The sequence below is a fragment of the Tachyglossus aculeatus genome, chromosome 4, assembly GCF_015852505.1.
Source record: "Tachyglossus aculeatus isolate mTacAcu1 chromosome 4, mTacAcu1.pri, whole genome shotgun sequence".
In the NCBI taxonomy this organism is placed as follows: domain Eukaryota; kingdom Metazoa; phylum Chordata; class Mammalia; order Monotremata; family Tachyglossidae; genus Tachyglossus; species Tachyglossus aculeatus.
The window spans coordinates 50,198,571-50,223,987 of record NC_052069.1 but is presented as its reverse complement, the minus strand read 5'-3'; the positions used below and the strand labels follow the sequence as shown (position 1 = coordinate 50,223,987).

General features: G+C 45.8%; 1 protein-coding gene across 2 annotated transcripts; it reads right to left on the bottom strand.

The window, feature by feature from the left end:
* Positions 1-347: 347 nt before the first annotated feature.
* On the bottom strand, positions 348-24,695 carry LOC119926715 (cytochrome c-type heme lyase). 2 transcript variants are annotated; one of them, XM_038745036.1, is made up of 7 exons: positions 24,643-24,695; positions 18,608-18,773; positions 15,772-15,923; positions 10,658-10,806; positions 9,007-9,126; positions 6,837-6,923; positions 348-1,051 (listed from the first exon to the last, which is right to left on the bottom strand). In XM_038745036.1, exons 2-7 carry the CDS (start codon positions 18,717-18,719, stop codon positions 853-855), a joined length of 819 nt encoding a protein of 272 aa, XP_038600964.1. In that variant the 5' UTR covers positions 18,720-18,773; positions 24,643-24,695; the 3' UTR covers positions 348-852. The 2 variants fall into 2 exon arrangements, with proteins under 2 accessions (XP_038600964.1, XP_038600962.1); XM_038745034.1 differs by lacking the exon at positions 24,643-24,695 and adding an exon at positions 20,600-20,816.
* Positions 24,696-25,417: the final 722 nt, after the last annotated feature.

Here is a 25,417-nt window from a genome sequence, read left to right as displayed (position 1 = left end):
CCTTCTGAAGAATTGAAATGTGTTGGGTTGCGTGAAAAAGCTAGCTTGAAATTGAACACATTTTCACACAGTATAAGAGAAAATATTTAGACGGGTCAAATTTTTCAATTGGAACAGTGTACATTTTAAGGGGAACTGCTGAAATTTCAAAGAGAAAGCTCCCTCAGATAAATTCTACTAGATTCATTACTCTTTTCTTAATTTGGAGAACACTTTTTACTGATTTTAAAAGAAACAGCAAGCTGTTTCTCACTACTCAAACAACATTTAAACGCAAAGCCTAGCATTCTCTTGCATCTGTTCAACAGTCACACTGTACCTTAAAAATATTAATAATGACAGACATACAGCCTTCCATAGTCACTTTAAATATGGAGAGGAAGTTTTGGGTGAAGCTGTGTAGCCAATTAAAACTTACATAATCATGCAGAACTCAAAAAATAACATGCAGTGTCAGATTTTCTGGAAAGAAATCAAACACTCTGTTCATCAAATTAAAAATAGCAAGTAGTGGTGGCACTAAATGGGCTTACAGTTTTTACGCGGAGTGAACACGCTGGCAAAATAAAGAACAACGGTACTTCACACGATTATTTTTATAAAGAAACTGATCATTTTGCCGAAGTTGATAAATCTAAAACTGACATTTTTTTTTTTTAACTGCCAGGTGGACTGCCATAGAGAGATCATCCTACCCTAGGACTACTAATATCAGTGCATAGTGTTAGATTTAATTACTGGCATTTCTCATATTCCACCATGAACTCGACTTCAATTTGAGGAATACCGCTTAATGTCCTTTTTGGGAAAGGAATACAGTTCGCAGCCTTTCCGATCCGAGTTAAATAGTGGTTATGAAGTCCAGCGCCACCAGGCTACCTTCATTCTGTCCCAAACGGCAGTAGGAGAATCAAAAGCAGGACGAACATCCAAAATGGTAAATTGGTAGTCCTTACTGACTTCTCCGCCGTCGTAATAATCAATAACATATCGGACTTCTGTTCCGCAGCGATTAATGATCCAGTCATGTCTATCGAAGGGCAGCTCGTACCTGAGACAAAAGAATGTTGGATAAATATATATGTAACATATGTATAAAAAACCCTGAAACAAACACTTCATTTTTCTTTTATTAGTATTTGTTAAGTGCTTACTATTTGCCAGGCACTGTACTAAGCACCGGGGCAGATACAAGGAAGTCAGTTTGGACACAGTCCATGTCCCACGTGGGGCTCACGGTCTCAATCCCCATTTTACAGATGAGGCAACTGAGGCACAGAGAAGTAAAGTGACTTGCCCAAGGTCACACAGCAGAAAAGTGACGGAGCCAGGACTAGAATCCATGACATCCCGAGTCCCGGGCCCATGCTCTATCCACTATGCCAAGCTGCTTCTCACTTCATTATATTACAAGGTTTTATTGCCAGGAATCATTCCTGTTACTTTCACTGTAAACACCCAAGTACCTCAAAAAACACTGATGATATCACAAGAAAAAAATCCAATCACTAAGCAAGGATAATCATCATCATCATCAATCGTATTTATTGAGTGCTTACTATGTGCAGAGCACTGTACTAAGCGCTTGGGAAGTACAAATTGGCAACATATAGGGACAGTCCCTTCGCAACAGTGGGCTCACAGTCTAAAAGGGGGAGACAGACAACAAAACCAAACATACTAACAAAATAAAATAAATTGATATGTACAAATAAAATAAATAAATAAATCATCATCATCAATCGCATTCATTGAGCACTTACTGTGTGCACAGCACTGTACTAAGCACTTGGGAAGTACAACTTGGCAACATCTAGAGACGGTCCCTACCCAACAGTGGGCTCACAGTCTAGATGAGGTAACTGAGGCACATTCATTCAATCGTATTTATTGAGCGCTTACTATGTGCAGAGCACTGTACTAAGCGCTTGGGAAGTACAAGTCGGCAACATATAGAGACAGTCCCTACCCAAATAATAATAATAATAATAATGATATTTGTTAAGCACTTACTATGTGCAAAGCACTGTTCTAAGCGCTGGGAAGGTTACAAGGTGATCAGGTTGTCCCAGCGGGGGCTCAAAGACTTCATCCCCATTTTACAGATGAGAGAACTGAGGCCCAGAGAAGTTAAGTGACTTGCCCAAAGTCACACAGCTGACAGTTGGTGGAGCCGGGATTTGAACCCACGACCTCTGACTCCAAAGCCCGGGCTCTTTCCACTGAGCCACGCTGCTTCTCTATTAATAATCTTCTCTAATAATTATCTTAATTATCTCTAATTATCTTCTCTACTAATAATAACTGCGGTATTTGTTATGCAGTTACTATGTGCCAAGCTTTGTACTGAGCGCTGGGACAGATTCAAGACCATCAGGCCGGACACAGTCCCTATCCCACATGTGAATCTCAGTCTCTGTTTCCACAAATTTAAAGGGTAAGACTTCACCGAGTTTTTAATCATGTTTCATCAGAATGTCCTTAAATGCGCGAGACACTTGCAATTTCACATTAATCGATCAGTGGTATTTCCCGGGTGCTTACTGTGTGCATAGCACTGTACTCTGCGTTTGGGAGGGGACAATACAACAATAAACGGACACAATCCCTGCCCACAACGAGCTTATAGCCTAGAGACTGCTATATACCACTATACTTGGGATTACTGAAAGGTGTAAAAGAAAACGGTTTTAAATGTGTATTGTCTCCGTATAAGATTGAGAAAACAGTATATTTAGACTTTCAGGAGCACATGGTGCTTCTGAATGAGCAGTTATTGGAGCACAGTTCCCTGGTGGTCTAGGAGTAGTAGGAATAAAGGTGTGTAGCTCCTCTCCTGCAAACAGTTATGTGACCCCTTTAGGATCATACTCAAAACGCATACCCACATCCCTCTTTGCTAGAAGGCTCCATGCGGGCAGAGAACGCACCTCATCATCATCATCAATCGTATTTATTGAGCGCTTACTATGTGCAGAGCACTGTACTAAGCGCTTGGGAAGTACAAATTGGCAACATATAGAGACAGTCCCTACCCAACAGTGGGCTCACAGTCTAAAAGTTGGAGACAGAGAACAAAACCAAATATACTAACAAAATAGAATAGATATGTACAAGTAAAATGAATACAGTAATAAATATGTACAAACATATATACAGGTGCTGTGGGGAAGGGAAGGAGGTAAGATGGGTGGATGAAGAGGGGGACGAGGGGGAGAGGAAGGAAGGGGCTCAGTGTGGGAAGGCCTCCGGGAGGAGGTGAGCTCTCAGTAGGGCCTTGAAGGGAGGAAGAGAGCTAGCTTGGTGGATGGGCAGAGGGAGGGCATTCCAGGCCTGGGGGATGACGTGGGTCGGGGGTCGATGGCGGGACAGGCGAGAACGAGGTACGGGGAGGAGATCAGCGGCGGAGGAGCGGAGGGTGCGGGCTGGGCTGGAGAAGGAGAGAAGGGAGGGGAGGTAGGAGGGGGCGAGGGGATGGACAGCCTTGAAGCCCAGGGTGAGGAGTTTCTGCCTGATGCGCAGGTTGATTGGTAGCCACTGGAGGTTTTTGAGGAGGGGAGTAATATGCCCAGAGCGTTTCTGGACAAAGATAATCCAGGCAGCAGCATGAAGTATGGATTGAAGTGGGGAGAGACACGAGGATGGGAGATCAGAGAGAAGGCTGGTGCAGTAGTCCAGACGGGATAGGATGAGAGCTTGAACGAGCAGGGTAGCGGTATGGATGGAGAGGAAAGGGCGGATCTTGGCAATGGTGCGGAACTGAGACCGGCAGGTTTTGGTGACGGCTTGGATGTGAGGGGTGAATGAGAGAGCGGAGTCGAAGATGACGCCAACCTCTGTTACACTGTACTCTTCCAGGTGCTTAGTACAGTGCTCTGCACACGCTAAGTGTCAACAACTCCGGTTGATTACCCCCAGCTGTAAGAGCCTGTTTAAGCATAAGTGATCTGCTCACTGGTCATTTTCTTCTTGCTCCTTTCATTCACTCATTCATTCAATCGTATTTATTGAGCACTTACTGCATGCAGAGCACTGTACTAAGCACTTGGAAAGTACAATTCGGCAACAGAGAGAGACAGTCCCTACCCAACAACGGGCTCACAGTCTAGAAGGGGGAGGCAGGCAACAAAACAAGTAGAGGACAATCAGTCAGTTGGGTATTTATTGAGTGCTTACTATGTGCAGAGCACCGGACTGAGCGCTTGAGGACATTCAATCAGTCAAGGGTGTTTATTCATTCATTCATTCAATCGTATTTATTGAGCACTTACTGTGTGCAGAGCACTGTACTAAGAGCTTGGGAAGTACAAGTTGGCAACATATAGAGACGGTCTCTACCCAACAGCGGGCTCACAGTCTTAGAAGGGGGAGACAGACAACAAAACAAAACAAGTAGAGGACAATCAGTCGGGTATTTATTGAGCACTTACTATGTGCAGAGCACTGGACTGAGCGCTTGAGGACATTCAATCAGTCAAGGGTGTTTATTCATTCATTCAATTGTATTTATTGAGCGCTTACTGTGTGCAGAGCACTGTACTAAGCGCTTGGGAAGTACAAGCTGGCAACATATAGAGATGGTCCCTACCCAACAGCGGGCTCACAGTCTAGAAGGGGGAGACAGACAACAAAACAAAACATAACAAAGTAAAATAAATAGAATAAATATGTATAAATAAAATAGAGTAATAAATACGTACAAACATATATACAAATATACAGGTGCTGTGGGGAGGGGAAGGAGGTGACGCAGGGGCGTTGGGGGGGAGGAGGGGGAGAGGAAGGAGGGGGCTCAGTCTGGGAAGGCCTCCTGGAGGAGGTGAGCTCAGTAGGGCTTTGAAGGGCGCCTACTATGTGTAGAGCACTGGACTGAGAGCTTGAGAGGATGTTCGGTCAGTCAAGAGTGTTTATTGAGCATCTGCCATGTGCAGGGCGCTGTACTGAGTGCTTGGGAGAGGACAGTCGATCAGTCAAGGGTATTTATTGAGCACTTACTATGTGCAGGGCACTGGACTGAACACTTGGGAGAGGACAGTCAATCAGTGGTATTTACTGAGCGCTTACTATATGCAGGGCATGGACTGAGGGCTTGGGGGAAGACAATCCAACAGAATCGGCGGTCAGGCTCCCTGCCCACGATGAACTCACAGTTTAGAGGGGCAGGGGAAACTATTTTGACCTGGTCCCCCCCATTCATTCATTCAATCGCATTTATTGAGCGCTTACTGTGTGCAGAGCACTGTACTAAGCGCTTGGGAAGTACACGTTGGCAACATATAGAGATGGCCCCTACCCTGTCTGTCACTCCGAAGGCAGGAACCATGCCTTCTTTCTCTTGAGTAACCTAAGTCTCCTACCCCTGGGGCACCCAGGAGCTTAAGGGTTTGGTGGCCTTCATTCATTCATTCATTCAATCGTATTGATTGAGCGCTTACTGTGTGCAGGGCACTGTACTGAGCGCTTGGGAAGTACAAGTTGGCAACATATAGAGACGGTCCCTACCCAACAGTGGGCTCACAGTCTAGAAGGGGTTCCCATACCACATTGCAGTCTGCCACGGCATCTCAGAGCCCCGTTATCCTCGGGACCAAGTGTCAGATGAAGGAGACGGAGGAGCTGCCATTCCAATACTGAGGACGCAGGGAAAGTCGTGGCAGCTTTGAGCCAAACAAAACCAGAGCCCTGCTAAGAACACCTACGAGACGCATGAAGATTATTTCTCCCCTGAAGCGATGGACTGCTATTCTTCTTGCTTTTCTTGAATTATCTGGGCTGAATTTGCCCTGCTATCCTTCCTTCGTATGTCTGTCCTTCCTCCCTTTTAGACTGAGAGGCCTCACTGTGTCAGGTACCATGTCTGGATTCATTTCTCTGTATTTCTCCCAGCACTTAATAGTTACCATTACTATTAAACTGCAGTCCTTAGTATTAAAGACGGTTTAGTGAGGCAGTCACTTCTGCTGGCCAAATCAATATGCCGTCTCATATATTCCAGAATAATACTAATAATAAGACTGGCATTTGTTAAGCACTTCCTGTGAGCCAAACATTGTACTGGGGTAGGCACAAAATAATCAGATCCCACATGGGGCTCACAGTCTAAGTAGGAGAGAGAACAGGGATTGACTCCCCATTTTACAGATGAAGGAACTGAAGCCCAGAAGCTAAATGACTTGCCCAAGGTCACACAGCAGGGAAGTGGTGGAGTTGGGATTAGAACCCAGATCCTCTGATTCCCAGGCCCGTGCTCTTTCCACTAGGCCACACTGTTTCCTAAGCAAACACGCAATGGTGTGCTTCTAGACTTGTGAGCCCGTTGTTGGGTAGAGACCGTCTCTATTTGTTGCCGACCTGTACTTCCCAAGCGCTTAGTACAGTGCTCTGCACACAGTAAGCGCTCAATAAATACGATTGAATGAATGGTGGCCACTATAATAGACGTTAACACACTGTTCATTTTGAACTTGAAGGCAAAATGCAGTCGAGAATTTTGGGAGATGGATGAGAATAATAATAATAATAATGATGATAGCTGGTTGATTGATTGAAAAAGTCGTGGAGATCATCACTCCCTTCACTGCTGTGGAGTTGGCACCTACCACACAACTGGAGAACATAAGCAGTGTGGATTCCCTACTCAGCAGCATAATCTAAGATAATAAGAAAAATCTTAGAACGCAGATGGACTTCCGTGACGGCAGGAGTTCGGCACGATTTTCCGTGTTTTTTTCTGGCAAAGTCTCTATTTGGGTTCATCTTCATTGGCCTAAATTTAAAAATACACGGCTCTACTTTCAATTTCTCACAGGATGAAGATATTTCTGCATGCTACTCACCCCATCCAAGAGCGGATTTTTGCTCTCGGTGAATAGTCTTTAGCTTTACCTCCGAATCGGACCAAGGTTGGCCCACATGGGCATTCCCTAAAAGACCAAAAGCGAAGAGTCAATGGAATTTTTTCCCTAACACAGCTCCGTGAACACAAAAGAGTACAGTTGCTGGCTGGATTAATGACCACCCGGTGATTAGCTGAGATGTGGCACCTGTGATTACCTGTTCAGCAGGGAATGGGGCGAGCTGTGGTCAGTGAAACTGCCGCTACATCCCTGAGGAAGACTGCCCAGCTCCTGACACTACTCAAGGGCCCTCTCTAGTTACTAAGCACACTCCCTTCCATAACAACTACCGCAAATGTCCTTCTGACAGCAATCCCTGCTGAGTTCTGAGTGGCTCTGAGCTCCTCTGTCTAGTTTTCCCAAGTTGTTCCCTAGCCCCAGAGCGGGAGAGGCTGCTTGAGGCGGACGTTCAAGGCTGAAGAATAATGGAAATAGTACGAATGATGGTCATTTTCATTAAACACAATGTGCCAAGCACTGGGCTAGATACAAGATATACTCAATCTTTCATTAAATCCTGGCAGTTTTTGTTTTTTTTAAAAACCTTCCCTTCCTTCTCCACTCAAACTGCCACCAAGTTAATCCGAGCACTTTAACCTATCCCGCCTTGATTGCTGTATCGGCCTCCTCGGTGACCTCCCTGCCTCCTGTCTCGTCCCACTCCAGTCCATACTTCACTCTGCCGCCCAGATCATTTTTCTACAAAAGCGTTCAGTCCATGTTTGCCCACTCCTTAAGACCCTCCAGTGGTTGCCCATCCACTTTTGCATCAAACAGAAACTCCTTACCAAAAGCTTCAAAGCACTTAATCACCTTAGCCCCCTGCTTACCCCCTCCCTGATTTCCTATTACAACCCAGCCCACACATTTCACTCCTCTAACGCCAACCACTGTAGCTCAAGCTCACCTATCTCGCGGTCGACTCTGGTCTGTAATATCCTCCCCCTCTTCATACCCAACACACAATTACTCTCTCCACCTTTAAAGCCTTATTGAAGGCCCACTCCTCCAAGAGGCCTTCCCTAAACCCTCATTTCCTTTTCTCCCACTCCCTTCTGTGTCACCCGTGCGCTTGGATTTGCTCCCTTTATTCCCCACTCCTCCTCCAAGTCCCAAGGCACTTCTGTACACACCCGTAATTTATTTATTTACATTAATGCCTGTCTCCCTCTCCGTCCTGGAACCTCGTTATGGGCAGGAACCGTGCCTAGCAACTCTATTATACTGTACTCGCCCAAACGCTTAGTACAGCACTCTGAACACAGAAAGCGCTCAATAAATATGATCGATTGACTGACTGACTGATAATCAGGCCGGACACGGTACCTGACCCGATCCACATGGGGCTCACAGTCTAAATGGGAGGGAGAGCGGACGCTGAATCTTCATTTGACAGACTAGGAGAATGAAGTACAGACAAGTTAAGTGACTTGCCCAAGGTCATACAGCAGGGCAATGGCAGAGCTGGGATTAAAACTCAGGTCCTTGGCTTCGAGGACTGTGCTCTTCCCACTAGGCCATGCTGCTTCTTTGAAGAAAACTGTACACTTCTAAGCCTCTCTAGATTCCCTCCCACTGCTCTAGGCACTGTAGACTTACAGGGATCTTGGCAGAATGCTACAAAAAAGGATTATTATTGCAATTTCTTTTAAAGAAAAAAAAAGGACTCATTGGGGTGGAAGTGTGACAAGATTCTAAATTTGTAAAAGTAAAAATAATTACAGTTATTCTCCTGACCTGGCAGATCAAGAATGTGGTTTCTAAAAATGTCACTGGGATGAGGAAATTATGTATAAAAAAAATTCACACAGCCTGGATGGAAAACTATTCAACGAATGTACAAAGCATCTTTATTTTTACTTATTAAGGGTTAGATCTTGGCCCATTACAAACTGAATATGCATTTCTGACAAAATAAAAAATGGACAATTGCTACCTTTACTGAATGGTCCCCAAGGGTTTAAGTGGTCTTTTTAGCTCCCTGCTAGAGCCAATTCAATTCAAATACATGATTAACTATCATAGCTACGTGGGTAAGAGAAGTTCTTTTGTAGAGCTTGGAAAATCTCTACAGGGACTAAAAAAAAAAGTTCATCTTAAGTGTACTTACGTAGCATGAAGAGCTTCCCATTTTAAAATCTCTTTCCAGGCCTGCTCATTATTCTGATTATGAATCTTGATAATATTATACATATCTTTCTGATTTATTTCATCATCTTTCCACCTCCACCTGGAGGAAGAAAAGTATTTCGAAAACTCAGCAAATACAATTAGAAAAAACAAGTGGGATAAGTTTGGGTACAAGAAATAAAATCTATCAGGCAATCATTTTCAGAAGATTTTGGCATTCTAGTAACCTCATTTTACAAATCTTCAATGAATGGTTTGAATTCAGACTTTGTGAGACAACCAATTTTGATTAAGCGCTCACAGCTAGATTTTGGTGATTCTGAACTCACTGCTTTAAAGATATATATATATATCTGGTTTCAGAATTGCCAAGTCATGCTGACCTTCTATTAATACCTTGTCATTATTTCTGATGGTGGTTTCGGTTGGCAGTGACTCTGACTCTGTCTATTCTCTGATTTTTAAGTGGAGTTCTGCATTCTTGCAGCAGCGGAGAAGGAAAGCTAGGCTCGGATAGGTGGAAAACAGATGCTATCCTCATACAAAAAGATGCGGATGGTTTTCAGCAAGGGCAAGGAAACATGGAGAAGGTAAGCTCGCTGTGGGCTGGCAATGAGTCTCCCAATTCTGTTATACTGTACTGTACTGTCCCAAGAGCTTAGTACAGTGCTCTGAACACAGTAAGCATTAAATAAGTATTAAATAAGCTGATTGAACAGTCTCACCTTCCTTACCTGTACATATCCTCTATCACACGGCATTCCTCAAGAACGGAAGTATCGTGAAATGCGTTATTACTATGGTTGAGAAGCAACCCTCCCCCTTCTAGACTGTGAGCCCACTGTTGGGTAGGGACCGCCTCTATATGTTGCCAACTTGTCCTTCCCAAGCGCTTAGTACAGTGCTCTGCACACAGTAAGCGCTCAATAAATATGATTGAATGAATGAATGAATGAACATGTCTACTGGGAAAAGTCTAAGCCTGGAAGTTAGGGAACTTGAGTTCCAATCCCAGCTTTATCGCTGTGTGACCCAGGGCAAGCCACTTAACTTATCTGAATCTCCATTAATTCAATCCTATTTATTGAGTGCTTATTATGCGCAGGGAACCGTATTAAGCGCTTGGGACAGTATAACTGGGAGCCCCATGTAGGGCAGGGACTGTGTCCAACCTAATTGTCTTGTATCTTCCCCAGTGCTTAAAACAGTGCTTATTATACAAGCATTATTCCCCGTGCTACCAATTTCACGGCACAGTCCCCGGCCCGTGCACTGAAAATCCCCTGTGCAGGACGGCCAACGAATATGCACCAGAAAACAAAGACAAGCAGAGTGTTCTCAGTCACAGACTCTCATTCACAAGCAAATTCAGCCTGTCATTAGCAATATAGGTAAAAAAGACAACTAATCGGCTAAGGGAAATTCTTTTTTCTTGAATGTGGGTTGTACACAAACTATTTTGATGGCTTTAAGGAACGTTAGTCACTTGCCATGCGAGTGAAACAATCTTTCCATTACTTTTTGAACTCGGCGGAAAATGACCACATCGGCTTTCCATTCGGGACTGTTGTACTTGGGGATTAAAGATCGGTCTTCCGGGTAGTTGTTTTCATTTGACATAGTTTCCTTACCCTTTCCTCAACATTGCATTCCAAAACATTTGCTCTGAAGGATACACCCATTTTTTCTCAGAATCCGCTCTGGGAATCGACGACTCTTCTCGAACAGTCGACAGTGCAAACGGTTGACCCGGGGATGGGGTCTGATTAGGCGGAGGCATCTGAACAACAACAAAAAACAGCTACTTCAGAAGAATCGCCGTAGTAAAAATAACGGCACAAATTCTGAGATTTTGGTCAGGTCACTTAGGTTACAACTGCTCCAAGAGGTCTTCCCCACAATAAACCCTCTTTTTCCCCAGCTCTTCTCCCTTAAACACATTCAGATCCGCGACCTTGAGGCATTCGATAGTTGACTCACCCTCAATCCCACGGCGCTTGTGTACATATCTTTAAATTACGTATTATAAATTATTTATTTATATTAATGTCTGTCTCCTCCTCTAATAATAATGATAATAACTGTGGTGTCTGGTAAGTGCTGGAGTGGACACAGCAAATCGGGTTGGACAGGGTCCCTGTCACACGCGAGGTTCGGTCTCAATCCCCTTTTTACAGCTGAGGTGACCGAGGCATGGAGAAGTGAAGTGACTTGCCCAAGGTCATGCAGCAGACAGTCCCCGTTTGGGAGATGAGGTAACTGAGGCACAGAGAAGTGAAGTGCCTTGCCCAAGGTCACACAGCAGACAAGTGGCGGAGATGGGACTAGAACCCACGGTCTCTGACTCCAAAGCCCGGGCTCTTTCCACTAAGCCACGACACACTTGCGTATATATCTGACGTTTCATTAATTTGTACTTCCCAAGCGCTTAGTACAGTGCTCTGCACATAGTAAGCGCTCAATAAATACGACTGATGATATCTGACGTTTCATTTCTTCACATTGATGTCTGTTTATTCGTAGACTGAGAACCTGTTGTGGGCAGGGACTGTCCCTACTTGTTGCTGAATTGTACTTCCCAAGCGCTTAGTACAGTGCTCTGCACACGGTAAGCACTCAATTAATACGATTGAACGAATGAGTGGCGGAGCCGGGATTAGAACCCATGACCTTTTGACTCGCAGGCCTGTGTTCTACCCACTTCACCATGCTGCTTCTCTTCTTCTCTAGATTGTAAGCCTGTTGTGGGCAGGGAACAGGCCTGCTAATTCTGTTAATAATAATTATGGTATTTGTTCAGCGCTTATAGAAGTTAGGTGCCTTGCCCAAGGTCACACAGCAGACAAGTGGCAGAGCCGAGATTAGAACCCACATCCTCTGACTCCCAAACCCTTGCTCTTTCCCCTAAATCACGCTATTTCATTGGACTCTCCTGAGTGCTCTGTAGATAGTAAATGCCATCATTATTATTATTAAGTGCCCAATAAATACTATGGATTGATTGACAAACAAGCGCTTAGTACAGTGCTCAGCACACAGTAAATGCTCAATAAATATGATTGAGTGAATGAATGAATGAAGAGCCCCGTATTGGTAGAATTAAAGGCTTGATCAGTGTGTCTGTTTTCAGTCCCATCCTTAGCCACCACATTTACTAAGCACTTGTTATGTGCAGAGCCTTGTAGTATTGGGCCCCTGGGGAATATATAAGAGAAGCAAAAGGCAGTCGGTCCCTGCCCTGAAATTCACCATTTTATGGGGCAAACAAGTAGACATAAATGAGCAAATGTACAGTAACTTAAAGAATACAAATGTCGATACGAAAGATAATAAATAATAATTATAATGAGGCATTTGTTAAGCGCTTACTATGTGCCAAGCACTGTTCTAAGCACTGGGGTAGATACGAGATAATCAGGTTGTCCCACGTGGAGCTCACAGTCTTAATCCCCATTTTCCAGATGAGGTAACTGAGGCACAGAGCAGTTAAGTGATTTGCCCGAAGCCACCCAGCTGACAAGTGGCGGAGCTGGAATTAGAACCCACGACCGATGACTCCCAAGCCCGGGCTCTTTCCGCTAAGCCACGCTGCTTCTCAGTCCCCACCCTCGACCCCCACAGCACTTATTTACATACCTTGAAATTATCTATCATAAGTTACATATTTACATTCACATCTGTCTCCCCCTCTAGACGATAAACTCATGGTGGGCAGGGAACATGTCTCCCAACTCTGTCGCCTTGTACTGGGGAAGCAGTGTGGCCTAGCGGATAGAGCCCGGGCCTGGTTCTAACACCGGTTCTGTCACATGTCTGCTGTGTGACCTTGAGCAAGTCACTTCACTTCTCTGCACCTCCGTTATCTCATCTGTAAAATGGGGATTAAGAGGGTGAGCCCCGTGTGGGTCAGAGACTAGGTCCAACCTGATTTACGTGTATCTACTCCAGCACTTAGAACAGTGCTTGATACACAGAAAGCCCTTAACAAGTACTATTATTATTATTATTACTCTCCCAAGTGCTTAAGACAGTGCCCTTTTCTTTTAATGCCATTTATTAAGCGCTTACTATGTGCAAAGCACTGTTCTAAGCGCTGGGGAGGTTACAAGGTGATCAGGATGTCCACGGGGGCTCACAGTCTTAATCCCCATTTTACAGATGAGGGGACTGAGGCGCAGAGAAGTGATTTGCCCAAAGTCACACAGCTGACAATTGGTGGGGCAGAGATTTGAACCCATGACCTCTGACTCCAAAGCTCTTTCCACTGAGCCACGCCGCTTCTCTATGTGCTCTGCACATAGTAATAGCTAAATAAGTGGCAGTGATTGACTGGTGAGTCTTTTATGCCTCCAACTTGTCGGGGCTGGGGAACAGTTCGACCCCAGCAATGTGGGGGACGGGGAAAGGGAAATCCATTTTGCTTCAGCCACCACCTTATTCTATTTCTGGACCTTTTCTAGCTCCAAGGCGTGGATGTTAGGGCCACCGGCCCTGATTAAAGAGCTTGAGGGTATCCCCCATCACCCCCAGAGCCTGGGGGTCAATCTACAGGCTCCACTTCACGAATCCACACACGGATTCCAGCTATTTGTCCAGATTTTTTTGGCAAAAAGGGGTCAGCTCGGGAAAAGTTGTTACCTTGGCCAGCTAGGCCAAGGGTACTAAAGGACATTGAGCAAATCGCCAGGGAAATTGCTCTGCAGCCTTGCTCTGAAATGGACATGACTTCTTCCCACTTATTTCACTGTTCTTTGACCACTCGGGGCTTGTTAGGCAGGGCCAATTTGACTCCTGCGCATTACAGCTTTAAAGCACTCACTAAAGAAACGGCTGCTTCTTGGGCCTTGCTCCAATTAAGTCCCGACTGAATTTCGCCCCGTGGTCTCTTGGTGTATTCAGATTGATCGTTTGTGGTTTTGCCTACGTGCAGTTGTCTGGACCCAGAATTCGGGGACGGGGGTAGAATTCACGGCCGATCCGGCCCCGGGACATTCACCTGAGAAGGAGCATGGTCTTGGGGATAGAGCACGGGCTTGGGAGACGGGAGGACCTGGGTTCTAATCCCGGCTCTGCCACTGGTCTGCTGTGGGACCTGGGGAAAGTCGCTTCATTTGGGGATTAAGACTGTGATCCTCATGCGAGACAGGGACTGCGTCCAACCTAACAACCTTGTATAACAATAATGATAATAATAATCATGGCATTTGTTAAGCGCTTACTATGTGCCAAGCACTGGGGTGGATCCAAGCAAATCGGGTTGGACACAGTCCCTGTCCCACGTGGGGCTCACAGTCTCAATCCCCATTTTTACAGATGAGGAAACGGAGGCACAGAGAAGTGAAGTCACTGGCCCAAGGTCGCACAGCAGACAAGTCGCAGAGGTGGGATTAGAACTCATGACTTTCTGACTCCCAGTTCTGTGCTCTCTCCGCTACGCCATGCAGCTTCCCTCGTGCTTAATACAGTGCCTGGCACACAGTAAGTGCTTAAAAAATACCATAAAACAAACAACACAGCTCCTATTGTCGGCCTTCTCTTTGGTCACCTCCTCCAAGAGGCCTTCCCAGAGTGAGCCCCTTTTCATTCATTCAATCGTATTTATTGAGCGCTTACTGTGTGCAGAGCACTGTACTAAGCGCTTGGGAAGTACAAGTTGGCAACATATAGAGACGGTCCCTACCCAACAGCAGGCTCCCCATCCCCCCGCCCTACCTCCTTCCCCTCCCCACAGCACCTGTATATATGTTTGTACAGATTTATTACTCTATTTTACTTGTAGATATTTACTATTCTATTTATTTTGTTAATGATGTGCATCTAGCTTTAATTCTCTTTGTTCTGATGACTTGACACCTGTCCACGTTTTGTTTTGTTGTCTGTCTCCCCCTTCTAGACTGTGAGCCCGTTGTTGGGTAGGGACCGTCTCTTTATGTTGCCAACTTGTAATTCCCAAGGGCTTCGTACAGTGCTCTGCACACTAACTGCTCAATAAATACAAATGAATGAATGAATGGTCCCCAGAAGTCGTATCGCCACCTCTTTCATTCATTCATTCAATCATAGTGAGCGCTTACTGTGTGCAGAGCACTGTACTAAGTACTTGGGAGAATAAGATACAACAACAGACACATTCTCTGCCCACAAGGAGCTCACAGTCTAGAGAGGGGGAGATGGGCATTAATCCAAATTAATAAATTACAGATATGTATATAAGCTGGGAGGGGGAAGAACTCGGCGACCATCTGACCCCCTCCCAACCTGGGTCTGAAAGCCCTGCCGGTGGATGAGATGTAACTTTTTACTGCTTTGAGTGCAGCTTTCGCTGACAGTGGCTGAGCTAGGACATTTTAATACTCCGAGTAAAGCTCTGGGGAGGGAACGTGTCTGCCAATTCTGCAACCAAGTGCTCTGCACATCATAAGTGCTCAATAAATACCATTGATTGGTTGATTGATTGATTCCATCTGGTGCAGGTGGTATTCACGGTTCCAACTCATCCTTGGGGGTTCTCTAACCAATCCCTGGAGAATATCGAGGGACTACCGCAATTACGTTTGGCTCGTCCAAACTACATCACAGAGCCTACGTGATGATGTTTTCCTGGGCTACTTTGCCATTTTTATTTAACATTTTGCCTGATTTACTAAAGCCATCTCATGCTCCATTCTACGTGTGACATTTTTAGGTTCGGGTGAAAAACGCTCCAGCAAAAAGGGGTTTAGTGAAAGAATATAATAAAAGTTACCATGTTTGTGGGATCTATATCATTTTTAGTTTGAGATGCAGAAGACTTTACAGGACACTCCACATATTCATACGCACGGTCTTGATGCGCAGGAACCGAGTTGGCTTGGCTTCCAGTGGGTTTCTCAGGTGACTGCCCATTCACTGGGCAACCTAAAATACAGCGAAAGTAGTCATGTGTTGAAGCGAGATCCACAAAACGTCAAAATCTCTCAATCAACTGTATTTACTGAGCACTTACTACGTGCAAAGGACTGTTTAACAAAAGGCACAATACGACAGGATGAACTTCTTCATGAAAATTGTTGCATGGCCCCTAGTTCTCAAGTGAGCACAAGCACCTCTTTACTGAATTATAAGGGTTAAGAAGTCTAGAAAGAAACCTCGATAAATTGATTAGGGAGCCTGAAATGATTTTCTGTTTGCTCAACCGGAGCCCTCTCATTTCTCAAAGAAAGTTACATTTTCCAGAGCAATTTGAGAAGAAACTGATAGCTAACATCACCGCCACTTAATTGCCCCGTGCCCTGGTCAGTGCACTGCCTATCCACAATGGCTCCAGTTTAATGAGAAGCAGCGGCCATAGTGGAAAGAGCACAGGCCTGAGAGTCAGAGGACCTGGGTTCGAATTCTGACTCTGCTACTTGCCTGCTCTATGGCCTGGGACAAGTCACCTAAATTCACCGTACCTCAGTTTCTTCAGCTGTGTAATATGGATTCAATACCTGGGGACTAGCTAGTCCAAAAAGCCATGGGGAGTGCCCACGGCCTAGTGGAAAGCAATCAAGACACTGGGAGACAGAAGATATGGGCTCTAATAATAACTATGGCATTTGTTAAGCACTTACTATGTGCTGGGCACTATGCTAAGTGCTGAGTGATTACAAGCAAATTGGGTTGGACACCACCCGTGTCCTACGTGGGGCTCACAGTAGTCTCAATCCCCATTTTATAGATGAGGGAACTGAGGCCCAGAGAAGTGAAGTAACTCGCCCAAGGTCCCACAAAAGACAAGTGATGGAGCAAGGATTAGAACTCATGACCTTCTGATTCCCAGGCCCGGGCTCTATCCACTACGCCATGCTGCTTCTAGTCCCAGCTCCGTCACATGGCTGCGGTGACCCTGAACAAGTCACATAACCCCTTAGTAGAATGCTTTGCCCACAATAAACACTCAATCCATATAATCGAATGAACCCCTATGTGCCTCCAATTGGTTTCCTCTTAGTGGATCCCACGTGAGACACGTACCATTTCTGATTATTTTGTATCGACCCCAAGTACTTTAGGACGGTGCACGGCACATAGCAAGCATTTAACGTCATTATTATTCATGCCAAGCCATTGGGAGACTTTCCTTCATTTGCTGGGGTTTTCCTAACCTATCCCCTGGGAATAGTGAGGGACGAATTCATTGCGAGAATAAGTCTATTCAAGTTTCCATCACATCATAGTGTCCACTAGATTTTTGGCTCCTTGAGGGCAGGGAGGATGAATACTAACTCTTGTATTGTACTTTCCCCGCACACTTTGTACAGTGCCCCGCACACGGTAAGCGCTCGATAAATATCACTGATTGACTGTCAGCACCCACAAACTGCATGTTCCAGCCACGAGGAGTCTCTGGAACATGTAGATGAACCTCAAACTGCGGTACCATGGGTATGTGATCCCATAGATTTCTGCATCAAGCAATTGGTTAGGTTCCATTACTAAACCACCAACCCCAAAATCATGACTGAGACCTACCATTAGTGAAAATTACAGGGAGAATCCCCCCACCCCACCCTTTATCCTATTCCTAAGGGACGCCTGTTCCCTGCTCAAATTTTGCCTTTTTCTCCCCTTGTTCTACACCCCAAGATTTTTTTTAAACTCGGGGCGGTCGCACAATACTGGCATTAGGCGGAAGATGGCGGACTTGATCCGGCTGCATGGGTGAGCTCCACGTGGGCAGGGAACGCATCTCCCAACTTTGTTATAGCGGACTCTCCCAAGCCCTTAGTACGGTGTTCTGCACACGATAAGTGCTCAATCAATACAACTGATTGATCGATTCATTAGGGCCGGTGGCTCGAGCAGCTGGGGACTGCTCTGGTCATGGCTGGGGGCTGGAATGGCAGGAGCAGAGGGAGGTGGGAGGGGCCGAGTGGCAGCGCAGAATTGGGATGAGGCCGAAGAGACGAGGAGCGGGGAGAAAGGGGGTTTATGGACCTCTGTCAGGACACAGAGATCCTCTGCCAAATCAGCAACTAGTATGTGATGTACCACCCAATTTAAGTATTGTGGCTGTTCACAACCTGGGTACCCTTGAATAGATGTGTTTTCAGGTAAATGGCAAGCACAAACAGAAATCTAAGACCATGTAAGCAACTATCATATGTATATTAAAGAGCATTTAAATTACAAGTTCCTTGAAGGCAGAGATCCTACTGTTTTTTGGGGTCTTTTTTTAAAAACTTTCCCAAGCACCTAGCATGGCCTATTGGAAAGAACATGGGATGGGGTGTCAGGAAAGTGGGTTTTACTCCAGGCTCCCGCCATGTAGCCCTTAATTTCTCCGAGCTGCGGTTTCCTCATCTATAAAATGGGATAAAATACCCGTTCTTCCTTCTTCTTCTTCAACTTTGAGCCCGTGGCTCTGATTATCTTCTCTCTTCTCAGCATTTGGCACATAGTAAAGGCCTTACACTACTACTGTTAAAGGCACGAAAACTACTACCGAGTTAAGTTTAAGTGACTTTTCTCGATGGTCTATCCTGAGAAGTAGCTACCGCTCCATTCGGTTAATAGTCTTGAAAACAAGAGTGGTATTTTCCCGTCAAGCGGCGCGTTACCTTGTGCTTTCCCTTCGTGCATGGGACATCCTGAAGGTGGGGATGCTGAAAGATGAGCTGATCCATTTGGGGTCTGGCCTGCCACAGCAGGAGTTGATGCGGACAAACCCATCGTTGACTGCTAATTACATGAATACTTCACGGTCCAAAGGATCTAAGTATACATCTAAAAAAAACACAAGCCACAAAAAGTTAGGGCTAAAGTTTCCCTACATATCCCCATCATTGATCCTTTGCAACCCCCAGCATGAGCATCTCTACCTACATCCGCCTAAAGGGAATTTTACCCCTCGCACACGGTAAGGACCAGTTTTCAGAAAAGACGACCAGAAAAGCGTCATCAGGCAAGGCTACCAACACGTTGTCATGACAGGCATTTTGCGTGAACGGTGCTAGGAAGCACCGTGGCCTAATGGAAATAGCTTGAGCCTGGGAGCTGGAGGACCTGAGTTCTAATCCTGATTCAGCCACTTGTCTGCTGGGTGACCCTGGGCAAGTCACTTAGCTTCTCTGTGCTTCAGTTCCCTCATCTGTAAAATGGAGATTATGAATGTGAGCTCCATGTGGGATGTGGACTGGGTCCTGATTAGCTTGTATCTACTCCAAAACTTAGTATAGTGCCTGGCCCACAGTAAGTGCTTTATATATCTATATCTATCTATCTATAGATATATATCTATCTATAGATATATAGATAGATAGATAGATAGATACAGATATACAGATATAGATATATAGATATAGATATATAGATATATATCTAGATATAGATATATATATAGATATATATCTATATCTATCTAGATATCTATCTATATCTATCTATATCTATCTATATCTATAGATAGATATAGATAGGTATATATATATATATATATTTAAATTACATATTTACTTTTTCCTCTTAGCATGATGTGAAATGAATGGATGGCACTGCCACTTTCTTCTTTTGAATTTCTTCACTCACTTGGAATAGCAAAGGGATTCCTCTTATTTTAAGACTCCTTTTTAGGAACTGTTCGGCTGTTTAAAATCTGTCAATCTTGCAGAGGCAGGAGGGGGCATGGTTGGATATAGAAGCAGTGTGGCCTAGTGGATAGCGTGCTGGCCTGAGAGTAGGAAAGACCTGGGTTACATTCCAGCTCCACCACTTGTCTGCTGTGTGACCTTGGGGCAAGTCACTTCACTTCTCTGTGCCTCAGTTACCTCATCTGGAAAATGGGGGACGGGGACTGTGTCCAATCCGACAAGCTTGTATTTATCCCAATGCTTAGAACAGTGCTTGGCACACAGTAAATGATTAACAAAAACCATGTGGAACATGGACTAGATCCAGCCTGATTATCTTGTATCTACCCCAGCACTTAATACAGTGCCCGGAACATAGTAAGCACTGAACATGGAAACCGCATGGCCAATCAATCAATCAATCGTATTTATTGAGCGCTTACTATGTGCAGAGCACTGTACTAAGCACTTGGGAAGTACAAGTTGGCAACATATAGAGACAGTCCCTACCCAACAGTGGGCTCACAGTCTAAAACTGCCAAGTGCAAAGAGTCTGAGAGCTAGAGGTCCTGGGTTCTATTCCTGCCTCTGCCACTTACCTGCTGTTGGACCTTGGGTAAATCACTTCACTTCTCTGTGCCTCAGTTCCCTCATCTGCAAAATGAGGAGTCAATATCTGTTCTCCCTCCTACTTAGATGGTGAGCCCCAGATGGGACTTTGAGCCCGCTGTTGGGTAGGGACCGCCTCTATATGTTGCCAACTTGCACTTCCCAAGCGCTTAGTACAGTGCTCTGCACACAGTAAGCGCTCAATAAATGCAATTGAATGAATGAATGAATGGGACCTGATTATCTTGTATCTCCCCTACCGCTTAATGCCGTGCTTGGCACATAGTAAGCACTTAACAAATACTATCATTATTAAGAAATACCATATACATATGTGCATGTACACGGCACAGTGGGATGATACATTAGGGCTACCTCATTTTTTTGGAGGTTTTTCTCCTGATGATGCTGAGGGGCTCTGCGAGCATCAGTAGGCGTGCTGCCCACTGCCAACGATATCTTCATTCTGCAGACCGGGTACTTTGGGCCCACACCCACGGCAAGCCCTCCTGGGGCGGTGGCCACAGCCCCAGCAACTCTCTGAACTCAACAATCGATCTCCCGATGGTATTTATTATTATTTATTGAGCACTTTCCGTGCGCAGGACTCTATATTAGGTGCTTGGGAGAGTCAAACACAATAGAGAGTGTATCTGTTTATTGGTATTTCGTATTCTCCCAAAGGCTCCTCTAGACTGTAAGCTTGTTGTGGGCAGGGGATGCATCTGTTTACTGCTCTACTTTACTCTCCCAAGTACAGTGCTCTGCACACAGTAAGCGCTCGATAAATACGACTGAACGAATGAACAAGGTCGGTAGATACGTTTCCTGCGCCCCACGAGGGGTGGACGAGGCCCCAGCGACGGCTGCCCCGCGGGCGGCTCAGTGGAAAAAACAAGGGCTTGGGAGTCGGAGGTCATGGGTTCAAATCCCAGCTCCGCCGCTTGTCGGCTGTGTGACTTTGGGCAAGTCACACCTTCTCTGGGCCTCAGTTCCCTCATCTGTAAAATGGGGATTAAGATTGTGAGCCCTACATGGGACAACCTGATCACTTTGTATCCTCCCCAGCGCTTAGAACAGTGCTTTGCACGTAGTAAGCGCTTAACAAATACCCAAATTATTATTATAATTATTATCAGGGGTCACAGGCTGGGGTCGCAGCCACCCTCTGGCCTGGGAAGGGGCGTGGGAGGGAGAGGACCGGAAAAGTCCCCAGAAGGACTACAAAAGTCAGCAAACAAGTGTCCTTGCTTTTTAAGAGTTGGCTGGTCCCTATTTATTCCTTCCTTCATTTTCAGAGACCAGACAGGCACAAAAGCTGGACCTCATTTCTGGAACTCAACTATTTAAGCCGAGGAGAATAGTAATGATGGCATTTGTTAAGCGCTTACTATGCGCAAAGCACTGTTCTAAGCGATCCGGGTTCAGAATTCCAGGCTAGCAGAGTCACAGCCGGAATCTCAAAACTGCATTTCTACACTGGAAAAAATTTGTCAGGTAGAGAGGGTAACTACATTATAGACTGTAAGCTCGTTGTGGGCAGGGGGTGTCTGTTTATTGTTGTATTGTACTCTCCCAAGCGCTTAGTACAGTGCTCTGCACACAGTAAGCGCTCAATACATACGAATGAATGAATCCTTCCCATCTCAGCGTGGCTCAGTGGAAAAGAGCCCGGGCTTTGGAGTTAGAGGTCATGGGTTCAAATCCCGGCTCCGCCAATTGTCAGCTGTGTGACTTTGGGCAAGTCACTTGACTTCTCTATGCCTCAGTTTCCTCATCTGTAAAATGGGGATGAAGACTGTGAGCCCCCTGTGGGACACCGTGATCACCTCGTAACCTCCCCAGCGCTTAGAACAGTGCTTTGCACGTAGTAAGCGCATAATAAATGCTATTATTATTATTATTATTATCTCACTAGCCCGCAACCTTGGTTTCATCCTCGACTCCGGTCTCTCGTTCACCCCACACATCCAATCCGTCACCAACACCTGCCCGTCTCACCTCCACATCACCAAGATCCGCCCTTTCCTCTCCATAGAGAAGCAGCGTGGCTCAGTGGAAAAGAGCCCGGGCTTTGGAGTCAGAGGTCACGGGTTCAAATCCCGGCTCTGCCGATTGTCAGCTGTGTGACTTTGGGCAAGTCACTTAACTTCTCTGTGCCTCAGTTACCTCATCTGTAAAATGGGGATGAAGACTGTGAGCCCCACGTGGGACAACCTGATCACCTTGTATCCTCCCCGGCGTTTAGAACAGTGCTTTGCACATAGTAAGTGCTTAATAAATGCAATCCTTATTATTATTATTATCCAAACCACTACCTTGCTGTTATAATCTCTCATCTTCTCCTGACTGGATTACTGCATCAGCCTCCTCTCTGATCTCCCATCCTCCTGTCTCTCCCCACTTCAATCCATACTTCACTCTGCTGCCCGGATTATCTTTGTCCAAAAACACTCTGGACATGTCACTCCCCCCTTCAAAAATCTCCAGTGGCTGCCTGTCAACCTATGCATCAGGCAAAAACTCCAGAGGGCAGGGAAGGGAAGGGAAGGGAAGGGAAGGGAAGGGAAGGGAAGGGAAGGGAAGGAAGGGAAGGGAAGGGAAGGGGTGCTGCTGAGGCCCAGGTCCTGCCTATAGCCAGTAGGGCAGGAGCGGGGATGGGGATCCAGCCCACCTGGCAACCTTCATTCAATCATTAAATCGTATTTATTGAGCGCTTATTCTGTGCAGAGCACTGTACTAAGCGCTTGGGAAGTACAAGTCGGCAACATATAGAGACAGTCCCTACCCAACAGCGGGCTCACAGTCTAGAAGGACGAGACAGACAACAAAAAAAACCATATAATAATAATAATGGTATTTGTTAAGTGCTCACTATGTGCAAAGCACTGTTCTAAGCGCTGGGGAGGTTACAAGGTGACCAGGTTGCCCCACTGGGGGCTCACAGTTTTTAATCCCCCTTTTACAGATGAGGTCACTGAGGCGCAGAGAAGTTAAGTGACTTGCCCAAAGTCACCCAGCTGACAGTTGGTGGAGCTGGGATTTGAACCCATGACCTCTGACTCCAAAGCCCGGGCTCCTTCCACTGAGCCACGCTGCTTCTCCTATAACAATGGCATTTGTTAAGCGCTTACTATGTGCAAAGAACTGTTCTAAGCACTGGGGAGGTTACGAGGTAATCAGGTTGTCCCACAGGGGGCTCACAGTCTTCATCCCCATTTTCCAGATGAGGTCACTGAGGCTCAGAGAAGTGAAGTGACTCGCCCAAAGTCACACAGCTGACAAGAAGCGTGGCTCAGTGGAAAGAGCCCGGGCTTTGGAGTCAGAGGTCATGGGTTCAAATCCCGGCTCTGCCAACTGTCAGCTGGGTGACTTTGGGCCAGTCACTTCACTTCTCTGGGCCTCAGTTCCCTCATCTGGAAAATGGGGATTAAGACTGTGAGCCCCCCTTGGGACAATCTGATCACCTTGTAACCTCCCCAGCGCTTAGAATACTGCTTTGCACATAGTAAGCGCTTAAAAAATACCATTATTATTATTAAGTGGCGGAGCAGGAATTTGAACTCATGACCTCTGACTCCAAAGCCCGCGCTCTTTCCACTAAGCCACGCTATCCAAATGAAATAAATGGAATAAAAATGTACAAGTAAAGTAAATAAATAAAATTGAGAAGCAACGTGGCTCAGTGGAAAGAGCCCGGGCTTTGGAGTCAGAGGTCATGGGTTCAAATCCCGGCTCTGCCAATTGTCAGCTGGGTGACTTTGGGCAAGTCACTTCACTTCTCTGGGCCTCAGTTCCCTCATCTGGAAAATGGGGATTAAGACTGTGAGCCCCCCTTGGGACAATCTGATCACCTTGTAACCTCCCCAGCGCTTAGAACAGTGCTTTGCACATAGTAAGCGCTTCAGAAATACATTATCATTATTATTATTATTATTAAGTGGCGGGGCAGGGATTTGAACTCATGACCTCTGACTCCAAAGCCCGCGCTCTTTCCACTAGGCCACGCTACCCAAATGAAATAAATGGAATAAATATGTACAAGTAAAATGAATAAATAAAATTGAGAAGCATTGTGGCTCAGTGGAAAGAGCCCGGGCTTTGGAGTCAGAGGTCATGGGTTCAAATCCCAGCTCCGCCAACTGTCAGCTGGGTGACTTTGGGCAAGTCACTTCACTGGGCCTCAGTGACCTCATCTGTAAAATGGGGATTAAAACTGTGAGCCCCCTGGGGGACAACCAGATCACCTTGTAACCTCCCCAGCGCTTAGATCAGTGCTTTGCACATAGTAAGCGCTTAACAAATACCATCATTATAATTATTAAATGGAATAATAACTATGTACAAACATATATACAGGTAACCTTGGCAACCTTGGCAGGGCGGCCTGCTCCCCCCTTAGCCCCAGCCCCACTCACGCCAACCTCGCGCCGACCGCCGCCGGACTCTCGCGAGACCCGCCGCGCGCGCGTGACGTCACCACGTCCTCCACGCCGCCCGACAGGGGACCGGGCATGCGCGTGCACGTGCGCGTGGCTCCAGGGGCGCATGCGCGTCAACCGTCGCTCCCAGGCGCAGGCCCGGGCGCCTCTTTGACAGTCATAATAAACCAGTAATTTATAAATCATAATAATAACAAACAGGATTAGTGAATGAAGAAACAATAATAATGGTCTTTGGTAAGCGCTTACTATGTGCCAAGCACCGCTCTAAGCGCTGGATATAATAATAATAAATAATAATAATAATAATAATAAATAAATTTAGACTGTGAGCCCACTGTTGGGTAGGGACTGCCTCTATATGTTGCCAACTTGTACTTCCCAAGCGCTTAGTCCAGTGCTCTGCACACAGCGCTCAATAAATACAATTGATTGATTGATGGATTGATGGATGTAAGAAGAATAATAATAATGGCATTTATTAAGCACTTACTATGTTCAAAGCACTGTTCTAAGCGCTGGGGAGGTTACAAGGTGATCAGGTTGTCCCACAGGGGGCTCACAGTCTTAATCCTCATTTTACAGATGAGGTCACTGAGGCCCCGAGAAGTGAAGTGACTTGCCCAAAGTCACACAGCTGACAGTTGGCAGAGGCGGGATTTGAACCCATGACCTCTGACTCCAAAGCCCGGCTCTTTCCACTGAGCCACGCTGCTTCTTAGAATAATGATGATAATACACGCCAATACAC

What these genes read in the sequence shown, in the direction of transcription:
- LOC119926715 (XM_038745036.1), bottom strand. Translation starts at nt 18,719, where the DNA reads ATGGGTTTGTCCGCATCAACTCCTGCTGTGGCAGGCCAGACCCCAAAT. An exon ending in TGGGAAGCTCTTCATGCTAC is followed by an intron (nt 6,924 to 9,006) that starts GTAAGTACACTT and finishes TTGGTCTTTTAG; the next exon opens with GGAATGCCCATGTGGGCCAA. An exon ending in AAAATCCGCTCTTGGATGGG is followed by an intron (nt 1,052 to 6,836) that starts GTGAGTAGCATG and finishes CTTTTGTCTCAG; the next exon opens with GTACGAGCTGCCCTTCGATA.